The sequence below is a fragment of the Phocoena phocoena genome, chromosome 15 (assembly GCF_963924675.1).
Source record: "Phocoena phocoena chromosome 15, mPhoPho1.1, whole genome shotgun sequence".
NCBI lineage: Eukaryota > Metazoa > Chordata > Mammalia > Artiodactyla > Phocoenidae > Phocoena > Phocoena phocoena.
In genome coordinates this window covers 1,496,728-1,522,538 of record NC_089233.1, presented here as the reverse complement: position 1 = coordinate 1,522,538, position 25,811 = coordinate 1,496,728, and the positions used below count along the sequence as shown (strand labels likewise).

Here is a 25,811-nt window from a genome sequence, read left to right as displayed (position 1 = left end):
TCACCGTTGTGGCCTCTCCCGTTGCGGAGCACAGGCTCCGGACGCGCAGGCTCAGCGGCCATGGCTCACGGGCCCAGCCGCTCCGCGGCACGTGGGATCTTCCCGGACCGTGTCCCCTGCATCGGCGGGCGGACTCTCAACCACTGCGCCACCAGGGAAGCCCCCCATCAATGCAGTTTTAACACGAAACTGGCTCAAATGGCCTGTCGGGACTTTCATCCGTCAGAGCTAGGGTTCCACGTCACCCTTGCTGTGCAAGTGAAGATATCAGAGGGCTGGTCCTAAATTCCGTTTTTATGTACCACAGTTTTATTCTCCCCAGACCTGTTAGGAGACCTGATAACTGCGTCCCAGCCAGGCAAGTGAGACTCAGAGCGGGGCTTTCTTCCTTGGTGCCAGGGCGTGTGCCTTCTGTAAAGGTGCACGCGCTGGGGGTTCAGGGTCTCACACAGCATCAGAGAAGAGATGGGACTTGGGAGCAAATGACACACGCAGGAGTCCCCCCTGCTACACACCCGGGGAGGAACCTCTGTTCTCCTGTGTCCCCTGCCCAGTCAGGAGGGACAGGGCACCTGTGGCCATCTGGTATTTCCCTTTCTGAGTTGAAAAAACCTGCAACATGCCTGTTATTTTCCTGTCACCTTACTGGCTAGATCCTTGACTGTGGGTGTGGGATTGAATGGCTGGGGACCTCTGGGCTCAGCGGGCCCGAGGGCCCAGGGTCCCCTGAGTTGGTGCCGGAGCTTGGGTGGAAGCCCCCGGCTCCCATCCAGCGCTTGTGTCCCCATCGGTCTTGGACTTCTCTTCATTTCTTCTGCCTGCACCCTCCTCATACCGAGTCTGATGTGTGGTTTATGGGGTGAACTTTTCATTCTCTGCCGTGGCTGGAGCTCTAGAGGTTTTAGAAGGGGCTTGGTTTCCCGGTGGAGCTGGTGCTGCACTTGGGAGAGGTGCTCAGTGCACCCGAAAGAGGGACTTGACGCATATTGGTGGCTGAGGGATGTGAGGGTGTGAGAGCCCCCCAGCACACGTGGCTGGGACCACAGAGCTAGCATGGGGGGTTCCCTGGAAACCACCGTAGCCTGACCGTTGCTGTGGCGACGGGGGGAGGGTGCGTGGTGGCCTGCAGGCCCGTGTTTGCTGTGCCTGGAGCAGGAGGTGGAGAGACCGCGCTTCTCCCTCATGCTGCCCTCCCTCGTCTCCAGCCACCAACTCTGAGCCCAGAGCAGCCCAGCCCAGGGCTTTGGCACTGACTCCTCCTGCCTGGGAGCGGCTCCGAGCATCAGTGCCCGTTGGCCGTGTGGACGTGGCTCGTCCGTGCGAGCGGCGCTGGGCTACACGCCTCGTGGGTGCGGTGGGTGACTCCGGGAGCGGGGCTTCACCCCGTCGTTACCAGGACACCCAGTCGGCGAACAGCCCCCTCCCATGACACCGTGGGGCCCCCCGCGTCAACCTGGGTGCAGAGGTGTGTGTGGGATCCGCGCCCCGCCCAAATCTTCAGAGTCAGTCCCGTAGCTGCAGACCCTCCTCTCGGCCCCTCGCAGGCCGTGCTTCTCTCCCTTTCGCTGAAACTGCAGCGATTCCCCTTGTCCCTGGTGCATCCCTCCCACTCGCTCCCCCGTTTAAACCCAGCCCCGCTGTCTGCGGACGGCCAGGCTGCTGGGCGGGTAGGGAGGCGAGAGGATGCGACGTGGGCACAGGGCACCCGGCCCTTGTTCTTGTCCATCTGTGGGCTCTGAGGCTTCGGCCTCACGTTGGCGGGCTGTTGTGTGGACGGGGCCCCCTGCACGGCTGGCCCGCGGTTCTGGGGGCCGAGCCAGCCCAGGCCCGCGGTGGGTGTGCACCCCTGGCTCTGGGTCCTGTGTGCTCGGTCGGCGTTGGCCCACCTGCCCCGTGTTTTCCAGGGCAAACAGGAGGAGAACGACGTGGTGGAGAAACTGAACCTCTTCCTGGATTTGCTCCAGTCCTATAAAGTGAGTCTCGGCTGCTGCCTGGTCAGGGACAGAGCTGTTGAGAAGGCTGCTGTGACCTTTCAAGGGTGTGATTCTGGGGGACATGAAAAAAGAGCCTGAAGCCAGGGCTGCGGGGTGCGGATGGGCCTCCAGCAGGCTCCCCGGGGGAGGGGGGTGTGCGTCCTGCAGGGTGCTGTGGGCAGGCCTCTGGCTTCCCCGATGTGAGAGCGAGGGGCGCGTGCGCGTGAGTGTGTGTGTGCGTGTGTGTGTGTGTGTGTGCGTGTGTGTGTGAGAGAGCGTGACTGCCATCGCTCTTTATAAACGCACGAGGGGCTGGCCCAGTGGGAGCCGCCTCTTCTAGGGTATGGAGGTTCTGGGAAGTCAGGCCTCAGCTCGGGGCAGGGGCGGCTTTCCAACCATCGGTGGCGGGTTGGATCGTCTGTGAGCCCTGAGGATCCTTTGTGCTGAGCTCAGGGGGAGCTGGCCCAGCGCCGGTGGGGAAGGTTCTAGAAGGGGTTCCTCTACTGGGTGGGACAGCAGCCAGTGAGTGGCCTCTGAAGTTGCAGCCCTGTGACTCCGTGGCTAGTATTCCCGCAGGAATGGTGATCGGGGTTACGTTAGGGCCCCAGGGAAACGCCAGTGTGTCATCCTTTAGGAGACCGATCTTGCTGCTGGAGGGGCACTGGCTTTCTGGAAGTCGGTCAGCATTACGTGTGAGGTCCAGGGCCGTCCCCGCTCTGCGCTGGTCATTTCCCCGTGGGTTTCTGGCTCTGCTGATTGGCACCGTGACCCCCTCACAGCTCGCCCCGGGTGGCTCAGCTGGACGCTCCCTTCCACGAACACCGAGAGTGGCGTGAGCGGGGTGCGTGTGAGCTGTTTCTCAGCAGGAAAAGCCGTCCTCGGCCCCAGGCGTGGAGGCCGCGTGCAGCGGGGGCCACCTGTGTCTCCCGCCTCCTGGGCTGACGTGCCACCTCCTCCCGGCAGGACCTGTGTGAGCGGCACGAGAAGGGCGTGCTACACAAGCACCAGCGGGCACTGCACAAGTACAGCCTGATGAAGAGGCAGCTGACGAGCGCCGCCGTGCAGAACCGCGAGCCCGAGTCCGTGGAGCAGCTGGAGTCCCGCATCGTGGAGGTGGGCCGGCGGCCTGGGCCCGCCTGCGAGGCGGTGGGCGGGCCTGAGGGCACCTTCCCACACCTGCCGCCGGGCCCCGGGTCGTCCCCCCCCGGCTTCCTGAGCTGCTGGGACGCTGACGCCCGAGCACCGGCTGACGGAGCCGGTGTGACCGATGTGTTGCACGGAGGGGGCGCCTGGCCCTCGGCTCAGGAGGGACAGGGTGCGGGCCCTGGCGCTCCTGCTTCCCACCGTGTGCTGGGCCAGTCGCGAGGGGCTCTCTGCTCTGCAGCAGGAGAACGTGATCCAGACGATGGAGCTTCGCAACTACTTCTCCCTGTACTGCCTGCACCAGGAGACGCAGCTGGTCCACGTCTACCTGCCCCTTACCTCCCACATCCTCGGGGCCTTCGTCAGCTCCCAGATCCAAGGGCACAAGGAGGTGGGTCCCCCACACACATCTGGCCGTCCGGGCCAGCGCCCTTCGTCCTGCAGCAGCCCTTCCTGCAGGTCTGGCAGCCCTGCGGCTGACCTGGAAGAGTTACTTAGGAAATGAGTGCAGTGGGTGGGCTAGGACTTGGAACCATTCCCGTCCAAATCTGCTCGTCCCGTTGTAGCCGATGGTACTCCTGACGTTGTCCTTGTGGCTCCCAGGGGGCGGGGTGGTGGGAGAGCAGAGCAGGACTGTAAAGGAAGAATTTCTTCGCTTCTGGAGGAGTTCCAGACAGAAGCCAGAGGCAAAGCACGTGGAATCCCCAGGAATGAGAGCAGACAGTGGGTGTCAGTGCGAGGAGGTGCAGGGGGACCGCAGATGGGGATATTTCTGTGAAAACCCTGCTGAGCCCTTGAGAAGCGCCGTGACGGGCCGGGGACCCTGCGGACTGCGCGGACAGCCGGGGTCAGCCACAGCTCTGGCTTGGCCCCCAGGTGCTGCCTGGGATGTGTGTGCGGCCAGGGCTGAAGGGACACTTGCAAGGTCCCTGCCCGGTTCTGCATTCGCTGGCTGGCCTCATAGTAGCCGACGCCCTCCTTCTCTCTGACGCCCTCCACCCTGGGCTCCTTCTCGGCTCTGGGGGCACCGGCACCTCCTGTGAGGGACACACCCGCCGGGTGCCACGTCTAGCTCTTTGATACGCAGGCGGGGGGCGGGGAGGTAGCGTAGGCTCAGACTCTCTGAACCTCACATGCTAGCTGTCTCGGCTTCCAGCTGTGCACCAGTTCTGAGCTCTGAACGGCCTTGGTTGGCTTGTTTAAGCTCTGCGCCAGTTTCCCTACCTGGCAAGTGGCGTAGAACGTGACCCTTGCAGCCTTCCGAGACCGGCTCGGGGATTCGGTGGAAGGGGGCTGCTTGGTCGTCGTCCTGTGGCCGTGCTGGGCACACACCTGCCCCGCAGCCGTCCCTGACACCAAAGGAGTGGGAGATCCCGACAGGTCGACCAGCTGGAGGGGACGGGGCCCAGGCGGGGCCCCGGGGGTGGGCTGGGGTGCAGTCTGGGAAGCTGGCGACCCTGCCCGGAGGGCCAGGGAGGCTTTTGTGAGCAGCACGTGGAGGGAACTCAGACCTGTAGTTCGGAAAGGTGCCGGGCGGCAGCTGGGTGCACGGATTCAGGGGTAGGAGAGAGGAGACGGTGCATCCAGGCGGGAGGTGGCCGGGCCAGAGCGGTCTGGAGCCAACAGTGCTGGAGCCGCCTGGAGGGTCTGGTCAGCATGTGGTTAGTGTACAGATCCCTCTCAGACTTGCTTTCAGAACTGCTGGGCCCGGGACTCAAGGGTCTGTGCTTTCAGTGGGACGCCAGGGGAGTCGGGCACGAGTGAGAAGTGTTGCCCGCCTGAGACAGAAGTTCCTTTACTTTCTCTTAGTGCCTCAGTGACTTTTCACAGCAGCCCGAGGCCAAAGTACCGTTTTAATGGTTCTGTTTCTTACGTTCTTAGCTCCAGACAGCGTCAGAGCAGTGGTCCACGTAGCCTGTGACAAATGCTGAGTTTCCCTTGAGCGTTTCTCATAGTTCGTGGTGCCCCTGGAGTTCGCTGGGGTGCCCTTGGGCACAGTGTAGGACCTGCAGATGTGGCCAAGGCAGCAGCAGCGCTGGGGGAGGTAGGGCTGTACGCTGGTGAGACCTCACGGGCAGGTCCGGGCGGCCAGTGGGGACATTTCCTGACGCGATCCTGGATTTCTCCGCCGCGGGTGACTCGTGAGTGCCCCAGTCTCGAAACTCGGGGACTAGGCTCTGCTCCCGCCGCACGTTCCCAGGGCCACGCTGCTTCCTGTTGTGACGCGAGCCCCGCTGCCCCAGTGCTGGCCTCGGACACGGGCCTCGCTGCTCAGCCTCCTTCCTCGCAGACGCCTGGGGCCGGGAGCTGTGGTGGCGGCCGCCCTGCTCTCGCTTTGCCCATCTCTGTGTTCCTCTGGTGGACGTTGTCTTGGCCTCTGAGCCGCCCAGAAGGCCGGCACCTGCAGACCTGTCAGAGGGAGCAACCCCGTGATAACATTTGTTACGTCGAGCAGACCCGTGCCTTTCTGTCCCCGTGCAGGGGTGGTGGCACCGGCCACCATGACCTCTGGTTGCAGGTCTGCCCTTACCTGGGCTGGTCTGTGGAGGGGTGTTCAGAGCGCTGGGCCGCGATGCGGGTGGGAAGGCCGGCCCGCCCCCACTCTGGGAGCTCTGGGGGAGGTGACACATGCGCTGGCGTGGCTGCACGGGCGTCTCCTCTCTCCGTGAGCATTTTAGGAGGAGAGAGCTGGTGCGTCAGGCCACAGGCGGCCTCCATCTCCTCACCCTGCGCTGCCCCTTCCTCCTCCAGATGAGCAAGGTGTGGAATGACCTGCAGCCCAAGCTACAGTGCCTCTTCGCTGGACCGCACGGCGCCCCAAGCCCACCAAGGTCCCCGCAGGACGGCCTGTCTCCTCACTAGTGCCGGGAGGACGTGGGCGGCAGCTCCGGCGCCCTCACTAAAACTTCTTTCCAAATGGTGTGTTCCTGTTTAATTCCCTTCACGTGGTGGCTGCCCCGACCCCGAGGGGGCCCAGCGTTGGGCTGCAGACCCATGTGGAAGAGCTGATGCCCGGGCAGGGTGGGGCCGGGTCCTGGTGGCCGTGGCTCCCCTCCCCTCACGGGGAGCAAGGCCGAGGACATGCGCTAGGCCGCCGGGCGTCCACGTAAGCCGCGGCCACACGGGGTCTGTCCCGGTTGCCCTCGACCCTGCCCGGCCCTCCCGAAGCACACCGTGGCCTGTCAGTCTGGTGGCGAGAGTGTTGAGAGTCCCTGGAACGGTTTTCTCCCAGGACCCACAGAGGGCGAGGCAGCAGGGATGGTTTGCACACAGCAGATCGCGCAGGGGGGCGTGTGCTGGGGCCCATGTGCTAGAACAGTTGGGAGGGTTCTGGAATAGCTGAGCGGGGAGACGGGGGCAGGACCGTCCCCGCGGCCGGCGTGCTGCCGTCGGACGGCGGTGGCCGTGTCCGACACCGAACTGGCCAGCGAGACCTGCTGCTGCGGCCCGCAGATAGCCCTGGCCGTGCGAGCCGGGGCTCGAGGGTCCCTGGGCCCAGACTGTGAGCCTGGCGGCCCTGGTGTCTGTGTCCCTCCCTCCATGGCACGCACACGTGGGCACGCTCACACTGTGACCCTGTCGTGTGCCCGGCGGTCTGAAGTGCGGAGGACAAAGCGGGGACCAGAGCTTCTGGAGGTCCGTGAACCGATGCTTCCGCCGTCTCTCCAGGTGCGGGCGGCTGCCCGTCTGTTCTTGGGAGGCCGCACCGTGAGCGTCGAGGCTGGCAGGGCAGTGGGCTCTGCGGGGGGATCTGTGTCGCTCTGGTAACCCTCTGTTACACCGACTTCACTTCTTTGGGGCAGCAGGAACCCTCCTTCCAGCCTCCCTGCCACGCTTGCCGGCACAGAGCCTGCTCCGAGGGGGCGGCGGTCTGGAGCCGGGTGGGCTTATGTCCGCCTGGGGCCTGGGTGTGTCCTGCCCTGAGCCCCTGTTGTGTAAGTGCCCCCCGTCCTTCACGGTTCTCACTGGCTTGGGAGGGCGCTGGAGGAGGTCGACTGCACCGAGGGTCTCTGAGGTCCCTGCCTTCCTGCAACACGTGCCTGGGGGTTCTGGGGGTTTGCCCTTGGTGTGAGGCACGCACGTGGGACCCAGAGGCTCTGGGTGACAGGCAGGCTTCCCTGGTGAGCTGACACACGTTACAGTCCAGGGCAAAGTGAGTGTGCCCACCGGGGCCTGGGCTCACCCACACGTGGATTCTGCCTGTGCCAGCAAAGCCACAGGCGTGCGGGGAGGCCGGCTGCACCCCACCCCGCCGGAGCCCCACGGCAGCCAACGTGTGCCTTCCTGTGCCGGGCTGGCCGGTCTCCTGGACGAGCAGAGGGGTGGTGCGCCCCCGGAGCCTGGCCAGCGGGGCCCGCCTGTGCCATTTGCCCCTTTGTGCGCTGCTTCTGCGTTTTGATCCCTCTGTGGAGAAACGGGTTCCCAACCACTTCGAGTGGCTCTGTGCCGCCCGGCAGGTTGGTCCCCAGGTGCTGTGTACGCTTGAGCCGTAGAGCGTTGACCGCAGGCCTCTGCTGTCCTGGCCCCGCGGTGGTGGCTGCTCACCCCCGAGGTCTGTCCGTGGGTGGTGAGGGACACGAGGCCACGGGACAGCGGAGAGCGGGGGAGACGCCCTGGCCGCGTGGTGGGTGGTGGCGCAGCGGCACGGAGGGTGGGGAGCGTCTTCCCGGTCAGGTTGAGGCTTGCCCTCCCCACACGGGTCACCAGGGAGAGCTCTGACACCAAAGACATCAGATGCACTTTCCAGGAGAGAATCCTCCTGGCGGGACTGGCTCCCGCGTGGAAACCAGGAGCACGTTCTTGGTTGGAGGCCTGGCCTCGCTCTTCCTGAGAGGCTCACCTGCAGGGCACTTTCTGGTCCACCCGCTCCCCCCACCCCAGGTGCTGGAAAGGGGGAAGATGCTGGAGTGACCGTGTCCCCCTCGTGTGGCAGCTGGGGGCGCAGAGGCACCTTTTCCACAAAGCTCCCCGTCCGCCCTCCACCCGGGCTGCCGCTGGGTTCCCAGGCTCGGCGGGCAGGGTTTTCTGCTCAGTGTTTGCTCGGGGACGGGGAGGAGAGGCTGCTCCAGCTCCAAGGTGGGTCACGCACACCTCTGCGTCCGAGCTTTCCTCGTGCCCGGGAGAGCCTGGTCACAGCCCCGTGAAAGGACGTCCGGTTCCGTTTTCCCGATGGGAGCCCTTCGGCCGCTCCCGTCCCGTTAGGGCACTCGTTAGGGCTGAGTGCGGCTCACCACTGCCTCGGCCTGGCCCGAGGCGTGCGCCTTCAGGCCACGCCCCTCCAGCCTGCGTCCAGCTGACTCGGTGGTGACCCAGTCAGCGGGCGAAGACGCAGAGTGGGGAGGAGGGAGGGCGTGGCCAAGGCAGGCTGCCATGGGGACCCGGGGCTCGGGTTATGTATGAAGCACTTTATACGGCTGCAGGGATCAATGACCATCACACCCAGTTAACTGGAATTGTTTACAAACGAGCTACATTCCGAGATTTTTATCACTGAACTTACATGAACGACTATCATTAAACGTGTTTATAAAAGTCGGGTCAAGTTGTGAAGTTTTTGTGAGTGGTTGGTACCCCCCAGCCCCCTCCCCAGGGTCAGAAACCAGGACGAGGTCAGCCTGTCTTGGGGGAGGGAGGGCGACCAAGTGATGCTACATTAGACGGGGGTTGGAGCTCTGGGCCCTGACCGCGCCTCGGTTTCCCCGTACAGGGGGTGGTGAGAGGAGGACACGGCCTCTAGCCCGCCCCCGGGATCCCGCGGCCCCGTGCACACCTATGCCGGGCCTCCCGCACCAGTTCTCCCCCGTGGGACGTCCGAAAAGCCGTCCCCTCCCCTTTTGCGCCTGTGTCTCTTTCCCCCATCTCTGTCCAGCGGTGCAGGTCACAGCCAGGCATGTCTGGCGGCTCCCCGAGGATGGGACTTCGTGAGGCCCGGTGAGGAATGTTGAAAAGGTAAAAGAGGTTTATTTTCCTTTCCATCCGATCATGCGCCAGACAGACTGGAGGCCCGGCCGGTGTGCTGAGCCCGGAGCCACAGCGGGGCTGGGCAGGGACGCTCACGGCCCGAGGGACGGGCTCAGCCCTGTCCTAGACTGTGTCCACCTCGCGAAGCTCGTAGTCCAGGATGGTGTCGTGACTCTGGAACTTGAAGTAGCCGTGGAACTTCTTCTTCTGAAGCAGGAGGGGAAACCAGTAGCTGTCATCGGGCCACATGTCAGCGAAGGGGATCTGGTCCAGTTGGAACCACTGGGGGCGCATTTCTGAAGTCAGTGAAAAGGAACTGTCATCGACGGTCAATCCAGATCTTAAACTGACTTTTTGTGAGGAATTACTGAGTTATTCTGTGTGAGGAACTTGACATACTTTCATATTTCATCCTTGTGACTGTATCCCTTATCTTACAGAAGAGTAGGGAGGCTCCGGCGCTGGTGTGTTTCAGCACCTGCCCCCGGGGGAGGGGAGGGCTGCCGTGCCGCTCATCACCCGCCTCCCTCTCGCCCGCCGTGAAGGGACGAGCCCAGAGACTCACCTTCGCTCTCCACTGGTGTCCCGTGGACACTGTCTGTGCAGAAGATGTGCATGTCCATCAGCTCGGGGTCGCCCACGAACTCAAACACGATCTGGCCCACCTTCTGCAGCGCGTCCACCGTCAGACCGCTCTCCTCCTGCAGCTCCCTGTGGGCAGAGGCGGGTGGACGCACCCAGACATAAGGTGACAGTTAACGCAAGGCGCCCACGCGGCACCCGAGAATGGTGCTGGGAGGATGGAGGGGCGGGGTGTGTACATGTGGCCAAGGGCTTGGGTTCGGGGACCGCTGTTTAGGGTCAGCCAGACCTCTGTAATTGAGCACCCTGGGTGCACCACGCGGCAGGTCAGGCCTGGCCCAGCTCAGCTGCTCGGAGGTCCCACGGGAGGCCACTGCTAGAGCCAGGAGGCCCCACCTGTCCTGCTTGGCTCTCCCTAAGGCCGTCACGTGTGCGTGGTGCTCTGTGGGCTGCAGCCCCCGGAACCCAGCCCTGAGCCAGAGTCCTCCTGCCCAGAGAATTCTGCCCTGTCCTGTCCCCGCTCAGAGCTCAGGAGCAGACTGCGGGTTTCTACTGTCTCTTCTCCAGAGAAGGGGCTGTTTTAACTCCTGTTTCACCAAGGAGACAGGCCCCACCCCAGCCAGCTCACCTCAGCCGCGCTTGATGGTAGGGGATGAGCTTTGGGCCTGTCTCGCTGTGTCCCCGCTTCTCAGGACCCTTTCCCCCAGCTCAACCACCTGTGCTTGTAGGAAGGGGTCAGGGGGCTGATCTCCCCACCTGAGTGCACAAGTGGCGGGCGATTCACGAGAACCGGGACTCCCCCCCTCAATTTAACAATGCTTCCCCAAGCTACATATTCATTGTAGACAATCTAGCAAACACACAGAGACTCCTCACCCGGCAAGAACCCTTGCCACCACTGCAGTTTCCCCTTTGGGTCTTTCTCCTTTGTGCATCCCTTTTAAGAACTGCTAACATGCCGCCCGTACCTCGTACCTGTGCTTTTCACACAACACTGCAGAGCCACGTTCTACACTTCAAGGAATTCAACCAGCTTCTCGGCTGTTGTGTATCATAGAATAAAAGACCCACCTTGCTCATCACGAAACCCGCCGTGATGAGCACCCTCGTACACACCGTCCGCCACCAGCCTTTCACCCCACCGGCTGCCCCGCCGCCGTCATCCTGCGTCTCATTCCATCCTTGGCAAGCGCTTTCTGGATGTGCTGCTGTGCTCGGGACTCTGGGGACCCCACCAGCCCTGCACCCGTGAAGCTCAGCACCTGTGTCTCCTGCTAGAGTCTCACTTCTCCACTGCCCTGTATTTATTTTTGTTGCTGTAAAAACATTCTAATTATACCTGACTATTTAGAGTGGTAGCTTAAAAAAAGGTCTTTTTAAGCTTTGATCTCTGAGTTATGTTAGGAACACAACGCATAATTACTTCCTGTTGCCTGTAATGAGGAGTCAGGGAAACCAGTGTTTGTTAAACACGTGTGTTGGGTTAAACGGTCTTATTTAAATGGATGCCTTATTGAGCTTGGAATCTGCCCTAACCTTCCTGTGAGGCCTGGAGAGGAGCTGTATCCATTTGCTGCCATTCAGATGCAGCCCAGGTGATGCTCTGGAAGCTGGAATTTATTCATTGAGATGGTTAATTAAAATTAGACACGACCTAAAAAATGAACGTGTGTTTTCACTTGCGAGGGTGGAAATGGCTCCCCAATTAAATGTAACAGAAGCCTTCCGCAGGGCCCGCCCTACCTCCGGCAGCAGGCTGGCGGGCTCGTCTTTAAGACCATCACCTGCTGATTTAATGTTTTGACTAATTTTGTCTCATCTTCCCGGAGTCCACGGCAGTGTATGAAATGTCAATAACGTCCTCGCAGGCAGAGCTGAGCTCGTTTCGGGCCGGGGTAACCAGGCAGCCAGGGGTGACCCTGATGCAGTTTTGCTGACGTGTCTGACTGCATCTCTGGGGTGTTCCCCACACGGCGGGGGGCACGGGGGCCCTGCGGTCCGGAGCCCGCGGTGCATCTCGGGGACCCGCCGGCCGCACGGCCTTCCAGAGTTCTCTAACACAGTGCTCTGTGGGTGCTGGCCAGAAAGGTGGGCGTGCTCCACGCCCGAAGCTGAAACCTGGCTGTGAGGCACCCTGGGTCCCCAAGTGCCTGCAACTCCCTGCAACCCCCCAGAGGAAGGATGCATCTTCCTCGGTGCTCAGATGGCTTCCCCCGAAGGACATCCAGCACAGAGGAAGGGACAACCAGTCTCCCGGCCACTTGAGTCTGCTGGCACGTTAACCCAGCTGTTGAAGTGGGGCCCACCCTGGGACCCCAAAGCGCAGTGCACCAGATACCCCCAAGGCTGCCGTGGCCTCACTCGTTAGGGCAGGACAGCCAGGGCCTGGGGCCTAAAGAGCAGCCCCACGCACGTGCACGGAAAGAGGCCAGAGCTTCCCTAGGGGCCTGGGGCCGACGGCTGAGTCATCCCCAAAGTGGGCGAAGCCCTGTTGCTGCTGGAGTCCCAGGGCCCTGGGGTGGGTCTCAGCCTGCGCCCCGTGCATTAGAACCTGCCACCTGTCCCGACCCCCTGTGCAGGGGCTCAACAGTCCTTTGTCGGGGTGGTCCTGACACCTGGCTCCATCCTACACCCAGGCTGGAACCCTGGGGAGAGGCCACGGGGCTCCTGGAGAGAGCTGCCCGGAGCTGACCCACAGGCCCTGGGCGCCAGCGTGGTGCCATGCGGTCACAGGCAGACTGGTCTACATCAGGCGCGCGGTGTGGGCCCTGGGTGGTGCACTTCTGGCCTCAGTCTCAGGGTAAGGCCAACCCTGCCTAAAGGAAGGTCCGGCCAGAGCATGGAGGCCATTAGTGCCCCGTGGCTGTGGAGAGGATGTCCCCCAGTGGGGCACGCTGCCTGCAGGGGCTGAGTGTGCCCTCAAGGACGCCCGGGTATCAGAACGGAGCTCAGGGCGGCCTGGGAGGAAGCGCCCTCCACAGCCCCACCTGCTGGACGAGGCCTCCGAAGGGCAAAGAATCACGAGGCTCTAAGAGGGTACCTGAGACCTTGATGATGAAGCAGTACGCAGGCCTGAGCGACAACAGAAGGTCAGCGGTTTTAGGACGGCTCTGCGATCGTGGGGAGGGCGGCACAGAGGAGTGAGGTTGGGGGTCACGGGGCCTCCGCTCCAGGGCCTTCTGGTGGTGCAGCGAGTGTCTGGAGGGCAGACTGCAGGGCCCAGCACGGCGTCTGCCTGGCTGCACCGACTTTAACGCCAGGGGCCCACGGACGCTGAGCAGATGGCTCAATTTCATCAGTCACTGGGGCAAACACATTAAAACCGCCACGAGGAATCAGCGCACCTGCCGGGATGGCTAAGCTGAAAAGGACAGAAGATGCCAGGTGGCGCTGAGGATTTGGAGGAAGCGGATCTCATACACTGCTGGCGGGACTTTAAATGAGCACAACTGTTTGGCAGTATGTGCTAAGGCGGAACACCTCGAATTCTTGAGGGCAGCATCCACCGGAAAGACCGTATAGGACCGTCCACAGCTACATCACTTGCAGCTCCAACCCGGAAACGGCCCAAAAGCCCACGCCCGGGATGAGCAGGCCGCAGTGTGTTCATAAACCGGATTGGACCACTGCCACGTGCAGACCTAATACCAGGAAGAAGCCACAGCTGCAAGGCTCTTTCTACAGGGTATTTCTGAATGGGCCAAACCGTCAACTGTGACAGAAGTCAGGGTGCAGGCTGCCCCCCTGGGGGCAGGGTCCACCCTCCAGTCCCATTTCTTGATCTACGTGCTGGTTAAATGGTGGACCCATTTCTTAAAAATTCCCTGATGAAGACTGGCATTTTCCTACATGTACTTTATACTTCAATACAAACTTGACTTGTAAAAGGTCTTCAGTCCTGGCCTCACGACGGACAGAGGGCGTAATTCGGTGTGATCAGAAAGGTGGCGGTTCTGTGAAGGAAGTCCAGAGGTCTACGGAGAAGAGCTGGGGGAGGGGCACCTTCTCCGATGTGAAGGCGGAGGAGGGGTCAGCCAGAGGAGGAGCCAGGAAGAGTGGGTGGGCAATGACAGCTTGGGGTGTCCGGGGGCGGGGGAGGGCAGGGATGGGAGCGAGGGGGCGAAGCCAGACCGCGTGGGGCTCGGTGGATGACACAGGAGGCTGGATTTATCCACACAAGCCTGCGAGGGGCAGGAAGGCAAAGGGGCTGCGGGCTGGAGGCCTGTGTGATCTCGGGCACACTGCTCAACCTCTCTGGGCTTCGGTTCTTCCCATGTGAAAGTGAGTGTGTCAAGGAAGAACTGAGACTGTGTGCGGAAGCTCCCACACACGCTCATCACCAGTTCCCCTGAACAAAGGAAGGAGCCCAGTGACTGGCCAGTCCCTTGGCTAGAAAGAGGAAGCCAGGATTCTTCTACCCAAGCCACTGCACAGCAGCTTCCCAAATGTCCTAAAAACCACGACTGCAGAGCAGCAGCTAATGTGTACTGAGCACGGACCATGTGCCCGGCCTCGCTCAGTCCCTTATGTTTATTTTCTCACTTAATCTTTACAGCAGTCCTAAGAGGTAGGTATTGTTATTATCCCCACTTTGCAAATGAAGAAACCAAGGCTCAAGGATTCAGTCTGGGCTCCAGGTTGCGTGGCTCTAAGTGGTCAAATCAGGGGCCTGGCTCTCCAGCCCGAATCCTTGTCGCCTGCGGAAGCTGGTTCTGCGGTCAGGCCTGCCCCTCCCCTCACCTCTTGGCTCCATCCTCGATGGTCTCTCCTTCTTGAACTTTGCCTCCGAACCCGTTCCACCGGCCGGCCCCGAAGCCTCGTTTCTTCATGCCCAGGAGGACTCGCTGAGGCTGCAGCACGAGTACCAAGGTGTAGAGCCTCGAGGCACACATGGTGCCCTTGGGTTCTGCAGGGAAGGCAAGGGGTTGGGTCAGCTTGACCTGGGTGTGGACGGAAGCGTGTGTATTGCGGTGGCCAGGGGCCGGGTGGACAGGAAGTGTGCTCTGCAAGGCACGGAGAGGCAACGTCCCAGCTCTGTCACATGTAGCAGGTTTTCTGGGGCAGACAGAGGCCTGGCCCCCAGAACCCAGGGGCATCAGTGCCCAGGCCCTTCGCTTACTGGGCTGATACAGCAGGTCAGATGATGGCCCATCCCTTCCCCTCCCCACTCCTCGGCACAGGGCTGTCCCTGCTCCTGTGTCCAGGACCCGAGCCCGCTGGGCACCAAGAGAACCCTGCAGTTTACCCAGCGGTTCTTGCGTCTGGCTTTTGGCCTTGGCCTTCTCATTACGGGGCCTTCTTCTGGCCTACTGTGTTCTGGTTTCTGCCTCTCTGCAAAAGCAGACTCCCAGATTCCCAAGAAATGCATGGCTCCTGACAATGGAGAGTCCACCCAGAGAGGCCTGGCTAGTCCCCACTCCTGTGACAGGTTTTCACACTCTGCTCACAACTGTTGCTGCCCTGGGACCTGGTGCTGGAGCCCAAGGGCCTCTCCTGCTCGAATGGGTTTGTGTGGTCCAGAGAAAGACTCGGAGGGTGACGTCGGCCACTGCTGGAGAAATGCTGGAAGAGCAGGACCAAGTTAGCTGTTGATCCATCCCCACCCCAGTCTGGGGCCCACACTGGACGAGATGCAGGATTCAGGACCAGCGGTCCTCCTGGGAAGTTACAGTGTCTGAGAAAAGGGCCCTAGGCTTGGGTCCTGGTGCTGGCGGTAGGTCAGGCAGGAGAGGTGGGTCTCTGTGGTCCAGCCTCCCTTTAGTCTGCGGACTTTGTCATGTCCCCGACCTGTTCGTGTCCAAATCCCTGGCTTCCTAAGGTAACCGGGATGCTGCTGCTGCTGCTGGAGCTGTCAGCTGTCAGTGATTAGGCACCGATTATATACTCCCCCCAAATTATCCCCTTTAACAGACCCAACAACTCTGTGAGCTGACACTTACCTTTTCCATTTTCAGCCAAGGAAACTGAAGCTCAGAGAGGCTACGTTTGACCCCAAATCAAACACCGGAGCCGATACCCAAACCTGCGTCTACCGCACGTTGAAGTCTAGTTGGCTACAGCTCTTGGTTCTGCCATCAGACGGGTCCCCAGAAAGCCCGCCTAAAGTCAGGGGTCGGGCAGCGCCCCGTGTCAGCCGGGTGGCCTCTCAGTGGAGTCGCCTGTACACCGAGGCCCGCGACTGGAGTTTAAAGACAACGCACAGTCGAGCGCCAGGCTCGGACTCCCGTGTCTGGGGCCTTGTCCGTGCCGGGTCTCCAGCCGCCCCCGCCCACCGGGCGCTCCCCGGCAAGTCGCAGGTCCGTCTCCCGTGGCGGCGCTTCCGGACTCACCCGCTCCCGGACTCACCCGCTCCCGGTCTCCGCACGCGCCTTTCCCACCCGCGCGCCGCTTCCGGGGGCGTGGCCTGGGGCCGGAAGTGAGGCCGGCACTTCCGGTGGCGGCAGCTGGAGCGGGTCGGCGTTCATGGCCAGGTGAGCGGGGCGGTCGGTGAGCGGGGCGGTCGGTGAGCGGGGCGGTCGGTGAGCGGGGCGGTCGGTGAGCGGGGCGGCTGGCGCTCAGCCGGCATTTGTGGAGCACCTACTGCATGCCTGCGGGAGGCGGAGTGGCCAGGGGCCTGCCCCAGGTTTCCGGTCCGAAAAGGGGAGCAGAGCCCACCTCTTCCAGGCCCGGAGAGGGTCAGCCCCGAGGAGGTGACTAGGGGAGACCTGCCAGCACGAAGCCGACGGTCGGCGAAGGCTCGCGGGGAGGGGCGGGCGGGCGGAGAGCTGGAGGGGGCTTTAGGAAGGGAGGGGCGGGTGGGGGGGCGCCGCGGGTGGAGGTGAAGCTGTGTAGAGCTCCGCAGGCCTGAAGCCTGCGTACCAGAGGTGAGAGGCCCACGTGGCTGAATCCAGGCCGTGGGATGGGGCTGGAGGCCCGCTGCCCAGATCAGGTGGGCTCGGGGCGTGTAACTCCGCTTTCCACGCCTCCGCTGACCGGTGGGATTAGTTCTGGCGCCCAGGACCACCCTGTGTCCTCTTTCCTCGAGCCTCTTTACGCCTTTTAAAGGTAGCAGTTCTCACGTTATTGTCTCCAAATCTTGTCACCATGTTTTCATGCTGAAGGAACTTTTGGCTGCTAGCCATGGGGCTAATGGCAGCCTTTTTCATCAGAAGAAAGGACGCAGAGCTTCCTTTGTCGGGTTGTTCTGAGACTTACATGAAGGGAGGTGTGGCTAGCTCGCAGTCAGTAAGATGTTAACAACCCCACTTCCCCTAAGAGGCTTGGAAATTGCGCTTCGTTCACACACAGGGTGAGTTCAGTTTTTTTAAGAAATGTGACAGGCCAGTCAGACCCTGTACTAGCCGCCAAAGCCGTGGAACTAAGCAAGGGAAGGACCTGTCCTCACGGGGTTTTCTCAGAGTTTCTCAAAGCCCAGTGGAAATTTCTATCTGCTGGGAAAGAATGTTACTTTCATTAATTTTATCATCATTTTTAACCAGTCTTGGGAAAACTTTGGTTGACACAAACAAGGTGACTACCATTAACGTTTGAGTTTTCAGGAGGGAAAAAAACACCTTTGGGCTGAAGGGGAGAGGCCTGCTGGAGGAGCTTGCTCCGGCTGCCATAAGCCAGCACCCAGGACGGGCGACTTACAGAGCAGAAGTTTCTGGCTCGGTGTCTGGAGGCTGGAAATCTGAAATCACGGTGTCAGCAGGGTTGCTTCCTGGGACATCTCGACTTGTAGACGGCCATCTTCTCCCTGTGTCTTCATGTGGTTTTCGCTGTGTGTGTGTGTCTGTGTCCTAACTTCTTACAAGGACACCAGTCATATGGGATTAGAGCCCACCCATGTGACCTCATTTTACCTGAATTACCTCATTTAAAGACCAGCCACCTCTTGAGGTGCTGGGGGTTGGGACTTGACCGTAGAGACTTCGGGGGGCTACGGTTCAGCCCGTAACACCTTCTTTCCGGCTGTGGGGCCTCGTCAAGTCACCTCTCCCTCTTGGGCCGCACTGTCGCATCTCTGAAAACGTGCGGATTGAGCCTGTGAGCTCCTGACCTGCTGGTCTTTGCAATGCCAACCTGCTTGCTCCCTTTTCCTCACCAGGTCCTCGAAGCTGGTGTGGGCTTCCTTTCAGCGTCAAAGGTTCCACACCGGTGGGAGTTGCTTCAAGGGCCGGACGGGCGCTGAGCACCTGTGGCTGATGCGGCATTTGAGGGACCCGTTTGTGAAGGCTGCGAAGGTGGAGAGTTACAGGTGTCGAAGTGCCTTCAAGCTCCTGGAGGTGAACGAGAGGCACCGGATTCTGCGGCCCGGCCTCCGGGTGTTAGACTGCGGCGCCGCTCCTGGCGCGTGGAGCCAGGTGGCTGTGCAGAGTGTCAACGCCGCAGGCACAGGTGGGGCCTCCCGACCACCGTGGTTTAGACGCAGGCGCTGCCCTCTGCCAGGGGATGCGGAGCAGCTGAGCCGCCCTGTGAGGGCACATGCTTCTGCGTGGTGGTTTAGGAGGGATGATGCAACACTGACATTTTCAGAATGAGAGACAGGGTAGAAAGGGATGATGAAAATGAAAGTCACCTCAAATCACACCGCAGTGGTGTGTAGACTAATATATTGGTGTACATCCCGTACCTTTGTTGCTGATTTGGAGCCTCAACAGAGGTATATATATATATATATATATATATTTTTTTTTTTTTTTGGCTGACTGATATATTGATGTCTTTCCATGACAGTACAACTGAGTCAACCTCAGGGGTTTCCAGGTCCTGGTCCTTGAAGCCCCGGGTTTCCTGGAGGTGCTCCTGGGGCTGCCCGGGGGGGCCCTCGTGGCTCTGGATTCCCCACTTCGGCTCAACTTGAGGGACTTAGCTTTTATCTGTTTTACATTTAGGGGTTTTGACTAAGATCGTCTATATAAAAAAGTTTCCTCTCACTAATAGATCAGCAGGAAACTATGCCATCCTTCGAAACAGCTGCGTGGTATTCCAGATAACGGTCGTACTGTTGGTGTTTACAGTCTCCCCATCCTGGGCACCAAGGTTGCTTTTGGGTGTGCAGTGCTGTGGTAACGATCCTTACCACTTGTGTTTCCTGCTGTGAAGTCTGAGGGCGCCACATGCACTGGCGGTTATGACACGTGTGAAGTTCACAAAGATCTCTCCCAGACACCTTAAAAACAGTTAAAAAAATTTCTTTTGAGCTTAGTATTTATCAGCTAAGTGAAAATGAGTCAGAAACTTCGTTCCTTTTCCCACCACTGAGTCTATCCACAGACTTCCTAACAACTGATTTTAGTGGTTCCTGTCCCCCTAATTTCTCTTCAGTAGAAGCAGGAAAATGCCAAAGTTTAACTTGTAGGAAGAGGTGGCAGAAGCAAAGAGTGTGTGGATCAAATGGTTTGGTTCTTTTACTCCCAGAAGTTGCAAAAATGGAACCAAAGCCATTTGCCTTTAGAGGACACTTCCTGGGGCTGTAGTATGTGGGAGGTTAAAGGAGACACCAGAAGTGTATAAAATGGAACAAGAGTTGTCTCACTAGCCAGGGCTGAAAATGGAGAGCTTTTGCCTTTGAAAAATGAGGTATCCTGCAGAATACCTGGACTTCCAATCTTTAGATCGAGATAAAACGCCCTGCCCCCTCACCTGTGGAGCAGGTTTTTTACCAAGCCGAGTGAGCTACAAAAGAGTCTGTTCCCTTCATGTATCTAGCCTGTATCTACCCTGGCATGTAGGGAGCCTGGCGTGTAGGGGTGGTGCAGGGAGGGACCCCCAGGGCTTGTGAAGAGGGGAGCTTGGAACGGGAAGGGAAGGGAAGGGAGGTGGAGCTTGGGGGCAGCGGCCGTGCGGGCAGGAAATCTTGTTTCAGGTGAGGTGAAACAATAACATCTTTTTCTTTCACCACTGGCATCACTCAAATATGGGCAGGGTATCAAGTTTTTTTACCTTACTTTGCATTTGTCCGTTTCCCCCCTCTTGGCTCGTTTCTGCTAGTTTCTGCATTGAAAGAAATTGGATTACCTGCAGAATGGATTTGTTGATTTAATCCACAGGCACTTTGTATACTGGTGTGTCATTTTCTGTTTCAGTTTGTCAAAAAGAGCACTCAGAGATAAAAGCCCTTTCATGGACCGCAAAGCTCAGGGAGTGCAATGAAATCAGAGACGGTGTCAGGGCCCAGGGTGTGGCCCCAGGTCTGCCTGTCCCCTGGGACAGTCACTTTTCCTCTTTGGGCCTCAGTTTCCTCAGAGGAAACCACTCCCCACCACGTGTTTTTGTAGGATGTACAGAAAGTGGGGAAAGGCTTGTGTCCACATATTTGCACATTAGCTCTTTTCCTCGGTCCTGACTTTTTATTTCTATTTTATTATTTTGTTGCATTTATTGTTTGTGGGAAGATTCAGGGTGTAAATAAGCACAGTCACCGTTTCTTCCTTAGATCCCAGTGCTCCTGTTGGCTCTGTGCTTGGGGTAGATCTCCTTCACGTGTCCCCCCTGGAAGGAGCAACTTTTCTGTGCCCTGCCGATGTGACTGACCCAAGAACCTTCCAGAGAATCCGAGAACTGCTTCCTGCTGGGAGAGCAGATGTGATTCTGAGTGACATGGCACCCAACGCCACAGGGATCCGGGGCCTCGACCACGATAGGCTCATCGCCTTGTGCTTGTCCCTTCTGGACATGGCTCCAGAAGTCCTGCACCCTGGGGGAACATTCCTGTGTAAAACCTGGGCTGGAAGTCAAAGCCATCGGTTACAGAAGAGACTGACAGAGGAATTCCAGAAAACAAGGACTGTAAAACCTGAAGCCAGCAGGAAGGAATCATCAGAGGTGTACCTCTTGGCCACACAGTACCGAAGAGGGAAGGGGGAAGGTCTGTGAAGGAATGAGAGTTTCTTTTGCTGTTTCTGGTTCTTTTTCACTGCAAATGTAGCTTGAGCCCTTTCCTGAAGTGTGGCTGGGGAGATCCGAGCTTGATCTGGGATGCAGCGGGCAGGACAAATGGGGGACCTTTTTTTAAGCCCAAAAGATATGACAAAACTATATTCTGTGTCCAAGACATATGATAAAAAAGTCTCTATAACATGATTCGTGAAGAGGAAGAGATAGGCAAAGATTAAAGGATGAGAAGGCAGACTGAGGGAAGGATAAAAACACTGGCAGTCGGGCTTCCTTGGTGGCGCAGTGGTTGAGAGTCCGCCTGCCGATGCAGGGGACATGGGTTCATGCCCCGGTCCGGGAAGATCCCACGTGCCGCGGAGCAGCTGGGCCCGTGAGCCATGGCCGCTGAGCCTGCGCGTCCGGAGCCTGTGCTCCGCAACGGGAGAGGCCACGACAGTGAGAGGCCCGCGTACCGCAAAAAAACCCAAAACAAACAAACAAAAAACACTGGGAGGCAGAGAAACATACACACGGACACCTTTATGTAACTCTCTTCATACCCACGTTAGTATGTTACAGAGAAACAGGCTTCCACCCTTGCTCCAAAACAACCCACAGGTTTCCAGGTGTTATTTTGGGTTTACCGTGTAATGTAGAAAAAGTCTGAAGTTTCAGTCTGGGGATTTGTGTCCATCTCTCTGGTGAATGATCTGGAAATACATCCATTCTTCAAGCAGTGAGAGTTCTCAGAACAATCGGGGAAGACGTTTGGTATGAATTATGCATGGGGTGGGTGTGCTCTGTTTTTCACTGGGATTGTTGCTGTCATACTCCGGCCTCCAAAGACTTCCAGGTAAGTGCCAGAGCAAGCGGAGAAGTGTGTGCGTTTGTTTCCTTTTACTCTTCTGGGAACTCGATGCAACTTTACAAAACAATACAGGCCGTATTATTTTATGGAATTCCATGCTTTTAAGTTCATCTTTTGAAAAATTCTTCAAAACCATTTCCTGGAGGTATGCTCATTTCTTAAGAAGAGTTTATTGATTGTAATGATGATTAAATGTGTAGACCGAAAAAAGAACGCACCACCTAAAAGTTGAGAGTTATGTTTTATTTGGTGGACAAAACTGAGGACTTAAGCCCGGACACAGCATCTCAGATAACTCTGAGAGATTGCTCCGAAGCGGCAAGGGGGGAGCCAGGATCTATAGAAGTTTTAGCAGCAAAGACCAGGTAGTTGGAATATCAAATGATCGCTGTTAACAAAAGAAAAGCAAGACAGTTCAAGTTAAGGAATTGAGTGCTTTTCTACGTTTGGGAAGATCCCAGAGTCGGGGGTCACTGAAATCATTTCTTTGATGTGCACCTCAGCTTTCTGGGGCCAGCGTCCTACGTTTTCTCTTCCTGAGTTTCTTCGGTGTGCCGTTGGGGTGGCGGGGCGGTGAGGTGGTGGCTGCAGTGTATGACCGCGGCCATGCTGTTTCCATCCCGAGTTCCCTGGTCTCACCATCGGGGGTGGCTGTAGTGGCTGGTGACCGGAACGTCTTTTATTTACTGATACGGCAGGCATCAGTTTTAGTTCACAAATCCGAAGGATCGCTGGGGGAAAGAATAGATACCCAGGAATCTCCATAGGGTCCTAGAGTAGTCCAGATCACTGAAGTAGGCTGCAGGCCCGACTTTTAAAATTTTATTTGCGCTCGCAGCACGCTAATGTAGCCCAGAGAGCCTCCTGTCCTGCTTGCACCTCCCCATCCCGTTTCTTTCCGGCCACAAAACCTTGTGTTTTATTTTCTGGAAGGGAATTCGGTGCAGACCCTCGGACGCTTAGCAGGGGGAGGGGAGGAGGAGGGGCCGGTGAGACCCGTTAGAGGACGCAGGTTGCTGTGCTTCCAGGAGGGATCTGCTGGCTGTGGGCTGACCTCGCCCCGCTTTGCCCTTGCACCCTGGAGAACTGGGACCCAGACGACGGCATCGCGCCCCGACAGCTCACACACAGGGCGCTGGGAGGGTAGCTTAGTAGACCGGTTTTTCGCGTGGTTTTAGAGGGCCAGGGGAAAGTAAAAAAGGCATTCATTCAGGCAAATACTGTAGTGGCAAAATCTGCGGACTAGTCCGGCGGGTTGGGAAGTTTGGCCCTGCGAGGCCACCGTTGGCCGGTGCTGTTCCCCACAATACAGTGCGAGGCAGCCGCCCAGTGGAAGCCTGACCCGTAGAGGCCTGGGCCACGAGGGTAGTCCCACGGGCTGGCCTTTGGTTCCCAGTCTTCTCCGAGAGGGGTCTCCTGCGGGTGGGTGGCTGTGGGGGCGAACACGAAGGCCCCAGGACCCGTCGGTGCGCGGGCCCGGAGTTTTACGGCTTGCCCCGCCCAGGTCTCGCGAGAGCGCAGGCGTACGTCTCGCGATACGCGGGCGTAAAAGAGGGAGATCTGAGCAGCGGCGACGGCAGCGCGGAAGCAGAGGCGTCTAGGTGAGCGGCCGGGGTCCCGGGAGTGTTACCGGGCTGGGCTTGGGGGCGGGTGCTGAGCCGAATCGGCGGGGTTCGGGCGAAGAAGAGGCTGGGGCAGCCCGCCGGGTCTGGGTGCGGGCGCCGCCCCCTGCCCTGGGGCTCTGAGACGGCGCCCCCTCGGCGTCCCCCCTTCCCTCTTAGACCCCGGCTGTTACCGGCGCGTCCACTGTCTGTCCGCGTGGTCACCGGGGCCGGGGTCCCTGCCGACGCGCCCCTCCGCTCCGTGCTTTGTCCTCCGAGCCTGGGCGCGTCCCGTGCAGCCCCCCAAGGCTTCCTCTCCGAGAGGAGCAAATGGAAATGGGCAGGGTTCGGGGGGCGAGCGAGGGCCGGGGCGGAGGCGGCCACGGAGGAGAGGTGCTTCACCTCCCGGCCTCCGGGAAGAAGGCGCACCCCCCACCCCGCGCCGCCCCGAGACGGCCCAGTGCAGAGAGAGGAGCCCTTCCCCCAGTCCCGCCCTTTCGAGTTTACAGCACTGTCGCCCGCATGTCTTCACTTGAACAGCGTGGGAGTTGCCTAAGTTAGGAGAAAGCAGACAAACGGGTGGTGAACTTAGGCCAGCGCAGGTGCCCGTGGCGGTGTGAAGTGGTGTTGCCGTGTGTAGCGCAAGTGCCCGTGGCGGTGTGAAGTGGTGTTGCCGGGTGGGGCGCAAGTGCCCGTGGCGGTGTGAAGTGGTGTTGCCGGGTGGGGAGCATCCTCGCAATTTCTGTAGGTGCCCTCGGGTGTCCTTTTGCCAAGGAGGGCAGTCGAGAGGCAGTGTGCTCTGACTCCCAGCTCAGGGGTTCCGTTGAGAGCAGTTCACGTTCAGCGACTAGACTTCTGGAAGTGAGTGTCTTTGATAGAGAGGATGGAGTTTGAGCTTTCACCTTATCGCTTGCCTTATGGAGTGGTTTAGCTCCAGGCAGGTGAAAATGGACGTGTGCTTTTCATTCTTTTGTATTAAGTGTATCAGCTCTTGAGAAGAGGGTGTATTGCCTAAATTTCCCATCATGGGATGCAAAGTATGGTCCTGGTCAAACGGGAGGATTTGCCTTCCAGAGCAGAGCGCTGCTGCCTGGCTCCACGTGGGCCTGTCTCTCAGGGAGGCTCACAGCACTGTGAGTGCCCCTCCCCGGTCTGTCTTCTAGCCCATTTTCCATTTGTAGTATGAAGGGGAGGTAGAACAGCTGTGTTGTGCAGCGGTGGAAACGATGGCCTACAGAAGACAAGGGCTCTTCGTGCCCAAGGCCAAGTTTCTTGTTAAGTGTGAAATGCAGAATCAAACCAAGATTCTTCACCTTTTTTGGGGGCGGGTGGGTTGGGGGCAGGTGTCTTCAGTCTCATACTTAGGGGAAATCAGTGAGAGCTGGCTGCTTTCCTCAGGGGAACACAGTATGCACCTGTAGGAATTCACACCTTTTGGCTGTTAACTCTGCCTAGGACACTTCCACACCTTCTGACTAGTAGACGGCCTGGTGTGAGGCTGGAATCAGCGCAGGGCTGGGGATGCGTGTTCTTTGCTGCTGCGTGTCCTTGGCCCTTCACACATTGGCCTGTGGAGTGCCCTCGACCTTTAGAGCCAGACAGACCCAGTTCCAATCTAAGTTCTGTAACTTTTGGAGCCTCGTTTTCTGTCATCTCTAAAGGATGTGGAAGAAGGTTTCATCCGTCTGCCCACTGTGATGATTGCTGTGTCGTATGTTAAATTACAAGCCAAGTGATAGACTCAGTGGCAATAGCTGTGCCATCTGCCATTCGGAGACTTCTTTTGGGCCCTTATAATCCTCACGACTTTGAAAAGTGGGATCCTCAGTTTACAGATGAGGAGACAGGTTCAGGAAGTCCTGGTGCCCAGTGAATGTCAGGTACCTTTCTGTGTGGTGCCTGTGGCTGAAATAGTAGTGACACTTACTAACGTCTTTGTTAACCTGTAATTAGCGTTGCTGTGGTTGTCATCCTTACTGCCACTATGGTGTGCTTTGTTTCTGATTCCCAGAAGCTAGGCTTTTTGTGATTGTTTATGTGGGAGATGTGCCACCTGATTGTCGAACGCCTTATCTTGGGAGCCGTCTGTCTGTCCTCCTGGTGTGCAGGTCAGCACTCTGACGGTCAGCAGCTTGGTGGCATGTTGTACTTTTATGCCTCCGTTTCTTCTCTGAGAAATTGGCAGTGTGGGCTCCCAGTTAACTCCAAAGAATGTGGTAACGGACACTGGAATATTATAAGGGCTCTGAGAGAGCATCAGGGGAGTGGGACTGCCCGAAGGTCCCCCTGACCGGGCAGCTGGCAGAGCTGATGGCTCATGAAAAGGCTCCCTGTGACCCTTCCCTTGTTTTCCTCCAGAAGGGAAGTGGCCATGGAAGACCTGGGGGAAAACACCACCGTCCTATCCACCCTGAGGTCTTTGAACAATTTCATTTCTCAGCGAGTGGAGGGGGGATCTGGACTGGATGTTTCCACCTCTGCCCAAGGTTCTCTGCAGATGCAGTACCAGCAAAGCATGCAGGTGAGTGGTATGTGTTGGGATAGGGGCCTCTAGGTAAAGACACCTGCTCTTAGGTGGGGCTGGTTCAAGTTCCAGGTGGTGCAGGAGAGCGGTTTGTGTTAGGATAAGGGCCTCTACATAACAGACTTTCCCTTAGGTAGGGCTGATTCAACCCCCATATAGTTGAGGCAGGTGTGCGCTTTCTCAGCCTAGAGGCCAGCTGGCCATCCCCCACATCTCCAACGTGGATAGTCCTAGTTTTGGAGGATAGCCAGAGGTCATGGTCTGGCCCTGAGCTGTCCTGGCTCAAAAGACTGAGATAA

At 58.8% G+C, this 25,811-nt stretch overlaps 4 protein-coding genes across 4 annotated transcripts in view; 3 read left to right on the top strand and 1 right to left on the bottom strand.

Annotated features, from left to right (window-relative positions):
- Nucleotides 1–6,038, top strand: part of SNX8 (sorting nexin 8) — a 39,041-nt gene extending 33,003 nt beyond the window's left edge. Inside the window, exons 8-11 of the mRNA XM_065892985.1 lie at nucleotides 1,905–1,973; nucleotides 2,937–3,086; nucleotides 3,358–3,507; nucleotides 5,868–6,038. Of these exons, the coding sequence (XP_065749057.1) occupies nucleotides 1,905–1,973; nucleotides 2,937–3,086; nucleotides 3,358–3,507; nucleotides 5,868–5,978 (480 nt within the window). The 3' untranslated portion in view covers nucleotides 5,979–6,038. The remainder of the gene's footprint in view (nucleotides 1–1,904; nucleotides 1,974–2,936; nucleotides 3,087–3,357; nucleotides 3,508–5,867) is intronic.
- Nucleotides 6,039–9,080: 3,042 nt separating this feature from the next.
- NUDT1 (nudix hydrolase 1) lies at nucleotides 9,081–14,563 on the bottom strand. Its single transcript, XM_065892778.1, has 4 exons — nucleotides 14,400–14,563; nucleotides 9,643–9,788; nucleotides 9,177–9,373; nucleotides 9,081–9,112 (listed from the first exon to the last, which is right to left on the bottom strand). Exons 1-3 carry the CDS (start codon nucleotides 14,549–14,551, stop codon nucleotides 9,201–9,203), a joined length of 471 nt encoding a protein of 156 aa, XP_065748850.1. The 5' UTR covers nucleotides 14,552–14,563; the 3' UTR covers nucleotides 9,081–9,112; nucleotides 9,177–9,200.
- A 1,994-nt stretch (nucleotides 14,564–16,557) lies between these two features.
- On the top strand, nucleotides 16,558–20,519 carry MRM2 (mitochondrial rRNA methyltransferase 2). Its single transcript, XM_065892276.1, has 3 exons — nucleotides 16,558–16,633; nucleotides 17,685–18,038; nucleotides 20,080–20,519. Exons 1-3 carry the CDS (start codon nucleotides 16,558–16,560, stop codon nucleotides 20,517–20,519), a joined length of 870 nt encoding a protein of 289 aa, XP_065748348.1.
- A 4,833-nt stretch (nucleotides 20,520–25,352) lies between these two features.
- The window catches only part of MAD1L1 (mitotic arrest deficient 1 like 1), a 311,511-nt gene continuing 311,052 nt past the window's right edge, over nucleotides 25,353–25,811 (top strand). Inside the window, exon 1 of the mRNA XM_065892363.1 lies at nucleotides 25,353–25,509. Within this exon, the coding sequence (XP_065748435.1) occupies nucleotides 25,360–25,509 (150 nt within the window). The 5' untranslated portion in view covers nucleotides 25,353–25,359. The remainder of the gene's footprint in view (nucleotides 25,510–25,811) is intronic.

What these genes read in the sequence shown, in the direction of transcription:
- NUDT1 (XM_065892778.1), bottom strand. Translation starts at nt 14,551, where the DNA reads ATGTGTGCCTCGAGGCTCTACACCTTGGTACTCGTGCTGCAGCCTCAG. An exon ending in ATCGAGGATGGAGCCAAGAG is followed by an intron (nt 9,789 to 14,399) that starts GTGAGGGGAGGG and finishes CTCTGCCCACAG; the next exon opens with GGAGCTGCAGGAGGAGAGCG. An exon ending in GACACCAGTGGAGAGCGAAG is followed by an intron (nt 9,374 to 9,642) that starts GTGAGTCTCTGG and finishes CACTGACTTCAG; the next exon opens with AAATGCGCCCCCAGTGGTTC.
- MRM2 (XM_065892276.1), top strand. Translation starts at nt 16,558, where the DNA reads ATGGGGCTGGAGGCCCGCTGCCCAGATCAGGTGGGCTCGGGGCGTGTA. An exon ending in TTCCACGCCTCCGCTGACCG is followed by an intron (nt 16,634 to 17,684) that starts GTGGGATTAGTT and finishes GTGCGGATTGAG; the next exon opens with CCTGTGAGCTCCTGACCTGC. An exon ending in TGTCAACGCCGCAGGCACAG is followed by an intron (nt 18,039 to 20,079) that starts GTGGGGCCTCCC and finishes TTTCTTCCTTAG; the next exon opens with ATCCCAGTGCTCCTGTTGGC.